General features: G+C 37.8%; 1 protein-coding gene across 1 annotated transcript; it reads left to right on the top strand.

The window, feature by feature from the left end:
* The first annotated feature begins 211 nt into the window (after positions 1-211).
* Positions 212-2323, top strand: LOC136211011 (F-box protein At5g49610-like). Its single transcript, XM_066002510.1, has 2 exons — positions 212-274; positions 1203-2323. Exon 2 carries the CDS (start codon positions 1226-1228, stop codon positions 2321-2323), a length of 1098 nt encoding a protein of 365 aa, XP_065858582.1. The 5' UTR covers positions 212-274; positions 1203-1225.
* Positions 2324-13160: the final 10837 nt, after the last annotated feature.

Raw genomic sequence — 13160 nt, forward strand, 5'->3', positions numbered from 1 at the left:
CAAACATAATTCATTTTTTTTTTCTACGGGGCCTCGTGAGCAATATTATAAAATTGGGATCGGATCTAATCGGACCGGACAGGTAACCGGCCAATTGAACCAAAACCGGGCCAGGGTAGATCCTTCTATACCCTTTGCGACCCAATTACCTCTCTTCAAAACTGTTATAAATTACGCGCGCACCTTATACAAAATATTCCTTTCCCTCCGAGTCTGAGTCTGAGGTTTCGAAATCTTCATCAAGAATTCATTCCAAAACAATAACTCCCTCAAGGTATGGACTTATTGCACTCTACTCTTTCATTTAAATCATAGCTCCCAGTCTTGATTGTGTTTGTATTATCATTTCATTTCTTCCGTCAAGAACCACCAAATTCTATAGTATTTCCTCGATTCATACTGCATAATTTCTTCCACGTTGTAAAGAATTGCATTAAAATTCTGTTTGGTTACTTGGTTGGAAAATTATGAGTTGTTCATAATGCATTTGGGATTTCTTTCCTCTTTTAGCAAATCTAAGCGTTCGACTGACGGCCATTGAGTGAGTCTAATTTTTCATACTAATTTGCTGTATTTGATTTGAAGCTTTTGATTTAGATCAAATATTTTGTTACAAAATATTTTATAATTTTCTTTCTTGTTCTTTGATAAATATGACATCCATAAGTTTCCAGATTTCAATAAGATTATCATGTTTCTAGTGTACATAAGTTGAATTTTGTTTGCCAAATTATCGTAAAAGTTAGGTTTTAGGCTAATTATTTCATTTTACCTCCGGGATGATGGTCACCGTTCGTAATTAAATCTTTCGCATGCTTTCATCTTGATCCTGAAAAGGTTTCTTTCTACGTTTTATGTTCAGTTCTGAATAGGTATCCTAATAACCTGGATTGTTGATATTTTTTTTTCTTTTTTTGGTTTATATTTTAAGGGATGCCTGACATTTTTGAAGGATTTGAGATCAATTATATTGCTTCTTGGTAATTTTGGTATTCATTTGTAGGGTTTGAGCATCTTGTTTGTCTTTTTGCCAGAAGGTAGTATGGGTGGTTTTTTTTAGTTGGTCAAGAACCATTTTCTTTCATTCTTTGTTCAATCTGGAACTTGTTGCAACCAGTATATTTTTGTCCATTGTGATGGCGGCTTTACATTGAATTGATGCATGTAATTGGTGATTCTGATAGGTATATATTTGGGTGTAGTTGAGATCTTACTGGGGAAAGAAATGGATCGAGGAAAGAGACCGTGTTTCTCTGTTGCAAACAAAAATAGCGAGAGATTCATGCAGCTGGAAGAAATTATTAGGGAGAAAGCTCTTCAGTACCTTCCTGCTAAATCTGTTCGTCGCTGCACTGGTGTTTGTAAGGATTGGAAGCTTCATATATCAACTCTTATTTTTGCTCATAGGCAGTCGAATTCATTTCAAGAGCTATCAGGCTTCTTCTGTCGATCCTTTGCATCCCTTCCAACATTTGTTTCCCTTGATCCGCAGGCATACGGGGTTCCAGACCCATCTTTGATGTTTTTACCTGAGAAAGTAGCCATTCTTTCTTCTTCTTATGGACTTCTCTGCTGCCAGGGTCAGACTGGATATAGACCCTACTACGTCTGCAATCCTGTTACTCAGCAGTGGAAGAAGATTCCTAGACCTGCTGCTAAGCATGGATCCAATCCTGCCATTGTCCTCGTCTTTAAACCCTCGTTACTCAACTTTGTGGCTGACTTCAAGCTTGTTTGTGCATACAAATCTGTATATCTTGGAGGATATGAATTTGAGATCTATTCCTCTAAAGATAATTCTTGGAGAACGTCCCGTGAGGTTTTCATGGCCAATCATAAGATCATCCCCGGTACTGGTGTTCATGTTGATGGTATTGTTTATTGGCTGTCAAAGAGTTGCGGAATTGTCGGCTTTGATCTTAGAACTGACCGGTCGAGAGTTTTTGATGCATATTTGCTTGATTATAGAGCGCTTGCGGGTGTTTATTTGGGTGAGTTTAGAGGCAAACTATGCTGTGGTCAAATAAGAGGTTCAACATTAATTATAGAAGAGCTGGACAATCCCTACTACAATACAATGGAAATGGATAGAGAATCAGAAGGATGGAATGCGAGAGAGATAATCCTAGGCAATTTCGAGTTTGAAAAGCCTCTAGCTGGCAGATGGCTGATGTTCCTGGGAGGAAATTTTGCGATAGTTCAGTGTGGGAGAGAAATGGTTTCTTGCGACTTGAACAGTAAAGATGTCAACCTATTGTCTAATGAAGCTGAAGAGAATCCAGTGGTAACGGTTCCGTATGTGAACACCCTTGTTGAGATGTAGAAAGATGTATGCACTTTTTTTTTTTTTTTTTTGATAAACTTGTTCTTGTTATTTTGAACTCAGACTTTTAGTTTGTCTTTAATATTCGATTTTGGAGTTGTTGGTTATCTTTTCGTCTACAAACCCAATCTTGGATCTGTATAAAAATATCCGTCATTTCTTCACAACATATTATGCTTGTGTATTTGTGAATGGAATTATTTGTCAATTTCATATAAATTAAATTTATGTTGCAAGGGAAAACCACAGGACACCGAAAATAACTCCACTAATAATAGAATTACAGACAAAATAATGATCTCTCAAGCTCAAACTTGAGCTATATAATTATTTAGGAGACATTTAAAATACTCGTATTATAACTTTCACCTTAAAATGTAGTATTTTCTAAACTCTCAACTCTCCCTCTTTATTTTCCTTGCACTCTTCTTGTAGCCAATTTTGATTGCATTTTGCGAAAGGTAGTTCTACAATGAAACACATTTAATGGCATCTATTTCTACATAGAAGAAACCCACAATTTTTTTACTAAAAGTAAATGTCTGGACCCATCAGATTAAAGTGCATTCTCAAAATGTGGTGGATTTGAAGTACATGAATTACTATGCAGCTTCAAAAACTAACTTTTAATTGGAATTGTCAAAAAACAATAAATCCAAAAAGAAAAAACATTTGTGGTTAGAGTTATTTACAGATGGAGAATTAATTTTTTTTCTTCAAAAATATGAATTTATTTGTCGATATTTACAAATCGAGAACTTTTGAATTGGTATTGTCAAATTTGGCCGTAAATGATTTCATTTTGATGAATGAAAGTTAATAACAGTCAAATTTAGCAATATCAACTATTAAATTAAATGAGTGAATCACAAGATTAACATATTCTCGTTAAGGAAATAAATTTTACAACTATTGTTTTTATATTGTGCTAGGTGTGGTCACCCAGCAAACTTCTTAATTAAGGAAATAAAAGGACAAGACAAGTGTCCAAACTAGAGTCATATGATAATCCTGATCAAAATGGATGGTGATGATTTGTTTGGGTCTTGGTTGGATAAGAGAGGGACTACCACAAGAGCATGGACCACTTCTAGAATGTGCTATCAATGGAGAAAAGACCATGATGCCCTTATTGATGGTGTAATGACCGAATTGCCCTCAAAAGACAATCTTGCTTCTTTATTTACGGAAGATAAGTGTTTTGGGAAGACCAAACTCATTTACTTCATCTCCTGACACTTTCCTTTCTATTCCTCTGGGAAACCCAAAGGTCTTCTTCTTCCTTACCGTAAGCCTCCATTTTCTTCTGTAATTCTTCTTCTTTCATGGAGATTTGTACTGATGAGTTTGATACCCTCCCTCAAACTATGCTTGACATAAATTCCTCAAGCTTAGTTTGCTGATTAAAAACCTAAGTTGTGGAGAGTGTTGAGCTTTTGTAAAAAGATTCGCCACCTGCAAAACCGACGGAATCGACATTAGACGAACCAGGCCAGCTTGAACGCATTCTCGGATCACATGACAATTAATGTCTACGTGTTTCGTCCGTTCGTGGAAGACCGGATTCTGAGCTATATGCATGGCTGAAGTATTGTCGCAGAACAAGAGGGAAGCCACCGAAGGTGGCGTTTTCATGTCTTTCAAAAGGTTTGTGAGCCAGTGAAGCTCACAAGACGTCGAAACCATGGCTCTGTATTCCAATTCGAAAGAGGATCTGGAGACAGTATTCTGTTTCTTTGATCTCAAGGAGATGAGGGCGGTTCCGAGAAAGACGGCGTATCCGGTGATCGATTTCCGAGTTTCTTGACAAGTCGCCCAATCCGAGTCTGTGAAGGCCTGTAATTGCAAGTCATTGCATGCATGGAAAAACAACCCCAGGCATATCATCCCCTTGAGGTAATGCAGCACTCTCTCTACTCTATTTTGATCTTCTGTGGTTGGTTGCATGAGATGTTGCGATAACTGATTTATAATATATGTGATGTCTGGCCTTGTATGTGTGAGATAGAGCAATTTTCTTATCAACTGTCTATATGATGTGCTTTCTAAAAGTGTTTTGTCATTCTGGCTTGGCTTGTAGTTTGGTAAAGCGGGGGAAGAGGCTGGTTTACAGTCGATGAATCCCTGATCCTGTAACAATTCTAATACATATTTTCTCTGTGACATGTGGAGCCCCTGATTGCTGCGAGAAAATTCAAAACCCAGAAAGTAATGTATAACCCCAAGATCCTTGATGCTGAAAGCATCATTTAGGTGTTTCTTGGCCAAGTTGATGGATTGCATGTTGTTTCCTGCGAGAACCACATCGTCAACATATATTAGTAACATGGTTACCTGTTATGCTTCTTCCTTTATGAATAAGGATGGATCAGCTACTGACTGAAATGAAGGAACATAGGCTACCGTTTGGCAGCGGAAATATAAAATTTTTAACCTTTTTCCATTAATCAAGATCCGTTAATCGTTATTTCATATAAAGAGGGATAGAAGGAAATACCTTTTGAAGATCTATCTACCGTTGCAATCGTAGTGCCCACAACTCTTACTCCGAGTTCCCGAGCACAAGACAAAAACACAATTCAAAATATGATTAGAACTCAACCGTATAAAAGCAACCAAAGTAGATTGCCTCCAATAAATCAACACAAGATCAAGGATAAGAGAAAGAGATTAATAATCAATTGAAACGGGAGGAAGCGGTGGATTATTTCGTCCTCAAGTGGGGATGTTGAAATTCTCTCTCTTCGGTTAGCTAGGGTTGGCCGAAATGTTGAAACACCTTTCCACAAGATTTTGATTTGACAAAATCATCCATGATTAAGAGGCAATTAAATTTAGATGCTTTGATTTAATTGTACTAATATGTTTGTTAAATATTGAGTGCAAAAATATATAAAGTTAAGACATGACAAAAGTCAGCATAAACGAAGCTGAGTAGAACGGAACTCAGCATGACAGAATAGACGCTGAGTGGAGTTAAAATTCAGAAGCAAAACGAAGCTGACTAAAGTTGAAGACTTCTTCAGGAGCGGTTAAACAGAACAGAGCTGACCTTGAAGGAACTCAGCATGAACGTTGAACATTTGAAAAGAACAAACGAAGCTGAGTAACAGTCAGGACAGCATGAAGGATCCGTTCACTAAAAGACAAAGTCTGCCAATCTTCTGCACCAATAATTGGAACCTCGAAGACACCTAAAAGACTAATTCCAAGAGTCATGGGACGTTGGATTATTGGAAACAGACAACTGGCACAAACAGACAAACCAGACGCTAGAAGACAAACCTGACGCCTGAAGAAAACAGAGAAAGGGAATGGAGGTGCAGTCTGAAGCTTTCTAGAAATTGTTCCCCAAAAGAGCCGTTTTGATGTTAACGGTTAGGAAATTTCAAAACGATCAAATCTACAGATTTCCTTCTATAAAAGGACAATCGAAAAACTTGGATACACACTGAAGCATCGAAAGAAAAATACAAGAGAGAAAGTTTCAAAAGCACTCAAATACAAAAAGAATCTTACACCGACTTTTCTATTCTATGTGTAAATGCTAGATTGATTTGTAATCATCTAAAGTGTTCTTTAGTTAAAAAAGAACAAGTCTGTGATCAATAGGAATATTGAGAGTGTAAAGCTAAGTGCTTGGTTGTAAGCATTTCAGTGGTAGAGAAATCTAGGTGCTGGGTTGTAGCACTTAGTAGGAGTTGAGTAGACGAATAGAGGAAGGTACTCTTGCATATTCAACCGCCTTGTAATTGGTTTGTGCTCTACCTTTAAAGAGCTCAGTATTGGATTCAAAAAGCCCGGAGGACTCTGGGGACTGGACGTAGGCAGAGAGGCCGAACCAGGATAAGTGATACTGAGTAATTTCTAAACTCTCTCTTATAACTGCATGTGTTGTTTGCTTTATTTACTCAGCATATAAATTGCCTAAGCTGATCCTGAGTAAGTAAGTGGTGCTGAGTTAGAAGCTGACCTCCAAGAGTGTCAATTACTAACTATCAAGGAAACAACTTTGGTCAACATCTGACTAAAGTTGTCCTGTGATATATCTCACCAAGCTGACCAAAGGCTGAGTTAATAAACTCTCAAAAATAACTTCCAGTCAGCTTAATTAAAACGCGAAAAAGTTACATTAGTTCCTAACCCCCCCTTGGAACTAATTACCAGGGACCAACAAGTGGTATCAGAGCCTAAGCTCACTACTCAAAGATTTAACAATCTTGAGCTGATCCCTAAAAATGGGTGAGAATAGCACTCGTTTCTGTTGGTGTGCCCTAGTTCTTAGGCATTGGTTCATGTATATTGTATTATGCTTTTTGATTATTCTTGCATAGATACACTATTTGTGTTACATTAATAAAGGCATTAATCTAGTTCATTTATATCTTGTGCTATAATATGAATAGAGAATCCATTGATTGATAATCGTAAAACCATATCCCAAGTCTATTCTATCATGGGAATGATTAGGACCACAGAATTGTATATTCGACGACTGTATGGTAGTAATTGATACTAGCCATAGCACTTGATAAGTCAGTTGTGAATATGGGTACATGTTGTATACATGTGACTGGATCGATCCGCCCGAGAAACTACATGGTGGTTGTGTCATTAGTTTTCTTAAGTAGGTCTCTAACTATCTTCAGACCAGATTTCATTATAATATCAATATGGGATCCGGTTCACTTTGACATACGCCTAATAGGTCTGTAACATGATGCTAAATACGGGTATGATTGGGTGAACAGGTGAACATGTTGGTATTGATATTGAAGTGATGGAATTACCACTCATGTAACAGTGAGATGATATCACAGGCCACTTGATAAGTGAGATTGATAAGTGTGTGGCCACACCCTGATAAGTAGTTTACTTATCTGATTCATTAATTTACTTAAGATCAAGAAATATCATAAACATCAGAGAGGATGACAGCCGCCATGCCTCTAGTTTATAATATCGATATCAAATGGTAAAAGAAGTTAAGAGATAACTACAGGGTCTCTGGATCTTTAGACTGCTGAAACTCTGTCTTGGTTAGGGACAGTAATGGTTTGCTAGAACCCACTTACTGTCTGTGGGCCGTGAGCCCACAGCTAGCTAAGGAAAGTCCCATAGGATCGTGCACATCGAACATCTGAGTTAGAACTTATAGAACGGTACATTGGAGAGATGAAATTAATTAATTGGTTGATAGTAAAATATCAAGGTAATTAATTGGTGGTTAATTAATTGATTAATTGATACTTTGTATCAAGGTAATTGATTAATGGTCTTAAGTGTTGAGTATTCAATTGATTAATTAGTTTGCGGAATGTAATTAATTAATTTGTAAATTAATGAAATTTCATTCGGTGAATAATTAATTAAATTAATACGACAATTTATTAATGAGTGTTGTTTGTTTAATTGGGATAATTAAATTTAATCCAATTATAACTAATTGCATAAAATAAATACTATTGGTATTTATTTAAGTGATTAGGTTAGGATTGGATTAGTTTTGTAATTAACCAATTAACCCTAAACCAACTAGGTTTAGGAATACACTATATATATAAATTAAAAACACTCTAAACCTAATTAACACAATTAACCTATATGTTTTTCGGCAGCACCATAACAATTGAGATAGTGGGGTTTTTTGGCAAAGTTCTCTTTCTCTCCAGTTCTTCTCCGTTCTTCGGCTAGCACCGGTTCTGACTCAATAGCTGTTCGTGCACCTGACTACGGAGATCTTACTACCTTGTGGATTCTTCAGCCGTCTCTAGAAGAGATAGTCCGGGTATGTTTATATCCCTAAATGGATCAAAAGGTTTTATTCAATCAATGGTTAACGGACAAAGATCAAATTAAATGGATTAGAAATAAATTTTGAACCGCAATTCCGCTGCGCTACAGTTGATTAACTGGCTTTAATCCCTAACAGTTTCCTTCCTGGAAACCAAACAACGCAGATACTCCCTGAGGGGTTATCGATCACTAGACCTCCCCTATTCTTTGGATCAAACTATACTTTCTGGAAGAATAGGATGAAGAACTTTATACAAGCCACAAACATGAGTGCATGGCTTACAATTGTTCAAGGTCCACATGTGCCATACAAAACTGTTAACAATGAGAAAATTGTTAAAAGTGAGGCTGAGTGGATAGAGGATGACCTCAGAAAATTACAAAATAATTCTTCGGCTATAAATATGCTTCACTGTGCGTTAGATGCTGCAGAATACAATAAGATTTCAGGTTGTGAGTCAGCACAGGAGATTTGGAAGAAGCTTGAAGTAACCTATGAAGGTACAAGCAAAGTTAAGGAGTCTAAAGTCAATCAACATATGAGACTCTACGAGCTGTTTGAGATGAAGGAGAATGAAGACATCTCAGAGATGAACGTAAGGTTCACAAACATTATAAATGAGCTAAAAAGGCTTGGAAAGAACTTCACTGAAGAAGAACAGGTGAAGAAAATTCTGAGAAGTCTGCCCAAGAGCTGGCAAGCAAAGAAAACAGCCGTAGAAGAAGCCCAAGACTTGACTACCTACAAATATGATGAGCTGATCGGTTCCCTGCTGACCCATGAAATCTCGATGAAAAACTTTGAAGCCAAAGAGAAAGAAAAATCAGAAGATAAGAAACAAAAATCCCTTGTCATGAAAGCTGACTCAACTGAAGCGGAGTCAACTGATGATGAGGAACTGGCCATGTTCACCAGAAAGATGAAAAAGTTGTTCAGGAGAAATGATAGAAATGGCAAAAGATCATTTAGAAGAAATGATAAGTACAAAGCTGAGTCAAGTGACAAGTACAAGAAGGACAGCTCGAAATCTGTCACATGTTTTGAGTGACATCAAACCGGGCACATCAAGTCAAGCTGTCCCAACCTCAAGAAAGAGAAGAAGGGAAGCAAAAAGGCTATGGTAGCCACGTGGAGTGACAGTGATGAGTCAACATCATCTGAAGCTGAGCAAAATGAAACAGCCAACATATGTTTTATGGCAGATGATGGAGCTGACCAATCCCAATCTGAGCATGCTGACCTCTCTGATGAAACTGACCAGGAGAATCACAACAATGAGGTAACATCCTTACTTTTGCTTAGAAACGAAATGGTAAATGCCCTGAGTGACTTATATACACTAACTAAGAAGTGTAACAAAAAGATTAAGGCACTCAGCAGGCGCTGTGATGAGATTAAAGAGATCAAGCTGAGTGACCTCCGATATCTTCTCCAGGACAACTCTGACTTGCATACCAACATGCAAATCTTACATAAGTTTGTCACGGAGGTTCAATCTGAGTCAAAGAAACTTAGAAAGGATATCACAACGTTACAGAGTCAAGAGAAGGGCTCAAAAAGAAATAAAGCCTATGCTGAGTATGCAAATATTAGTCAGCATAAGCAAGTTACTCAATGTGAGTGTTGTGGAAAAAGGGGACACACAAAGGATGTATGTTGGCATAACAAGCGGACTGTCCAATGTAACTTCTGCGGAAGAAAAGGACATACCACAAAAGTATGTTGGCATGCCCAACACAATAATGCTGACTATACTCAGTTCAACCCACAAAGGGTACCTTTTTGTGATTTCTATGGTAAGCCAGGCCACACCATAAAAGTATGTCGTCACAAGCTAAAATATGATTTTGCACCTGTTTATACTAACAAGAAAGGACCCAAAAGAAATTGGGTACCTAAAAATGAATAGTTTGAACTGCAGGTCAGCTTGACATGCGTGGAGAAGTCAAAACTATGGTATATAGACAGCGCATGCTCAAGGCATATGACAGGTGATGAAACTCAGTTCATCACACTAGAGCTTAAACGAGGTGGAAGTGTAAGCTTTGGAGACAACAAGAAGGGTAAGATAGTCGGATCAGGTACTATCGGAGGTAACCCAACTATTGAGTCTGTCTCCTTAGTTAAAGGTCTCAAATACAATCTGCTGAGTGTAGCTCAGCTTTGCAAGAGCGGCAGAAAGGTTGTATTTGATGATACTAAGTGTCAAATACTCGAGGGAAATACAAATGAACTGATTTTAACTGCACCTCGTGTAGAAAATGTATATATGTTAAACTTAGAAAAACAGTTTTCTAAAAACATATGCTTAGTGTCTAAAGAGGACAACTCCTGGCTATGGCATAGAAGACTTGGGCATGTCAGCATGGACCTTCTTGCCAAATTAGCTAGAAAGCAATTAGTTGAGGGATTACCCAATTTAAAGTTTGAAAAAGATCAACTGTGTAAAGCTTGTCAGCAAGGCAAACAAACTAAAAAGTCATTTCATAGCAAAAATATTGTCTCAACCAAAAGACCATTGGAATTACTACACTTGGATCTTTTCGGACCTATCCAGCCACTCAGCTTGGGAGGTAAGAAATTCTCCTTGGTTATTATAGATGATTTCTCTCGGTACACTTGGATCATCTTGCTGAGCAGCAAGGATGAAACTTTTGAGATGTTTACCTCACTGATTAAAAGGCTTGAAAATGACAAAGACCTAAAAGTAGCTCACATTAGAAGCGACAATGGTGGAGAATTCAAAAACCACAGTTTGATGAATTCTGTGAAACCTGTGGTATTGACCACAACTTCTCTGCTCCTAGAACACCTCAACAAAATGGGGTCGTTGAAAGGAAAAACAAAACCATTGTCGAAATAGCTAGGACAATGCTGAGTGAAAATAGGCTTCTAAAGTACTTCTGGGGTGAAGCTTGTTGAAACACCTTTCCACAAGATTTTGATTTGACAAAATTAATTAAGTAAAAGTAAATATTCTACAACACACTAAGTTTAAATGCTTTGGCTTATTGTTACTAATGTGTTTGTTCAATGTTGAGTTTATAATTTATCATAAGACATAAAGATCATAAGGCTCAAGCCCTATATGGAAGTCAAGGCCCAAGTCAAACAAACCCAAGATCACTCAGCCCGCGTGTCTTCAAAACGTTACCGTTGAAGTAATGAGACGCATGCTGAGTAAAGAAGGATCGAGAAGATCCACGTAGACAACTTCGGTATGAAGCTGCTGAGCTGTCTCGACAAAACGTACAAGACAGCTGATGACCATAAGACAGCTTCCAGACAAAGTATTTCCTCCTTAAGTAAAAACCAGAAGACACAGCAAGCTGTCTGGTTGACATTACCCAAAATGGAGGAACATACTGTCACAGTGACCGAAGAACAAAAGACGCTGGAATCTGATTGGCTAAAGAGAACTGCTGGCAGACTCAGTGAAAACGACTTGTAGCCGTTTCCCTCCAACGGTTATTTCGAAATTCGAAATAACCAGAAGCTCTCATAGCTCTCTATAAATAGAGCATTCAGAATCCACATTCCACAGAGAACTTTGAGCAAAAAGCCTTTACGCTGACCAAACGTATACAAAAGTTCTCCATCAGAAGCAAAGCAAAATTCTTACACTACAAAGTCTATTCATTTGTGTAAAAGTCTAGAGTGATTGTTTTTCAATCATCTAAGGTGTTCTAACAATTGTTGTTTAGGACAAAATCTTTATCATTTCTAGAAGTAGAAAGGAGAGGCTGAGTACTCGGTTTTAAGTACTCAGCGGAGAGATTAGGATTGAGTAGAAGTATAGAGGAAGGTACTCTTGTCATACTCAATTGCTGATATTGTAAAAGGTTTGAGGCTCTACCTTTAAAGAGCTCAGTAGAGGATTTGAAATCTCGAAAGTGTTCCGGGGACAGGACGTAGGCTTAGAAGAAGCCGAACCTGGATAAATCTGCTGAGTGAAGTATTTCTAAACCTTAACTCCTTGTTTACACTGCTTGCTTAAAACAAACTAAAACTGACCAAGTAAAAGAGGTCAAGCTGAGTTGTGCGCTACCAACGAGAAGGTTCAGGAATAGACTCTAAGTGCTATTTCCTGACCTAAGCAACGAAGCTGTCCTAGTCACTAGTTGACTAAGCCAGTGTCTTGCTGATGCTAAGCGCCGCTGTTAGATAAACTTTTCTTAAAGAAAAGAAATCTGCCCAAATTATTTTAAAAAGGTAAAATAGTTCCTAACCCCCCCTTGGAACTATATTTGCAACCTTACAAGGGACCAACAAAGCTGTTCACACGGCATGTTACATACTGAATAGGGCTCTAGTTAGACCTATACTTAAGAAAACCCCATACGAACTTTGGAAAGGTCGAAAGCCCAACATTGGATACTTTCGTGCCTTTGGGTGTAAATGTTTTATACTCAATACAAAAGACAACCTTGCTAAATTTGATGCTAAAGCTGACGAGGCAATCTTTTTAGGGTACTCAACAAACAGTAAAGCATATAGAGTATTTAATAAAAGAACTAAGGTTGTAGAAGAGTCTGTACATGTTGAGTTCGATGAAACTGACCCTACAGGTAAGTCAGCTCAGCCTGAAGAAGATGAACCAGGCTCAGCTTTCGCTGATCAACTAGAAGCCTCTGTCTCATCTATACAGGAGCTGACTCAAGGTAAGCAAGAAATTGAAATATCATTTGCTGACCAATCTATTCCTGTAGAGATTGTAGAAACACCTTTTCCAAACGACTCAACACTGCCCAAGGAAATAAAGATCCCAAGAGGACATACGGAATAAGCCATTCTTGATGCCGCCAACAACAAACTAATGACCAGAGATCAACTTAGAAAATACCTCAGCAATGTTGCATTCGTATCAATACATGAGCCAAAGAACTTTGCTGATGCTGAGCAAGATGAATATTGGATCAATGCTATGCAAGAAGAGCTTGACCAATTCACCAGAAATGAGGTATGAGATTTAGTACCTAAACCTAGGAATCAAAAGCCCATAGGAACCAAATGGGTCTTTAGAAATAAGCTAGATGAGCA

Source organism: Euphorbia lathyris, chromosome 1 (genome assembly GCF_963576675.1).
Source record: "Euphorbia lathyris chromosome 1, ddEupLath1.1, whole genome shotgun sequence".
NCBI classification, from domain to species: domain Eukaryota; kingdom Viridiplantae; phylum Streptophyta; class Magnoliopsida; order Malpighiales; family Euphorbiaceae; genus Euphorbia; species Euphorbia lathyris.

Bases quoted from the DNA above. Each gene is read 5' to 3' on its own strand.
- LOC136211011 (XM_066002510.1), top strand. From the start codon at position 1,226: ATGGATCGAGGAAAGAGACCGTGTTTCTCTGTTGCAAACAAAAATAGC.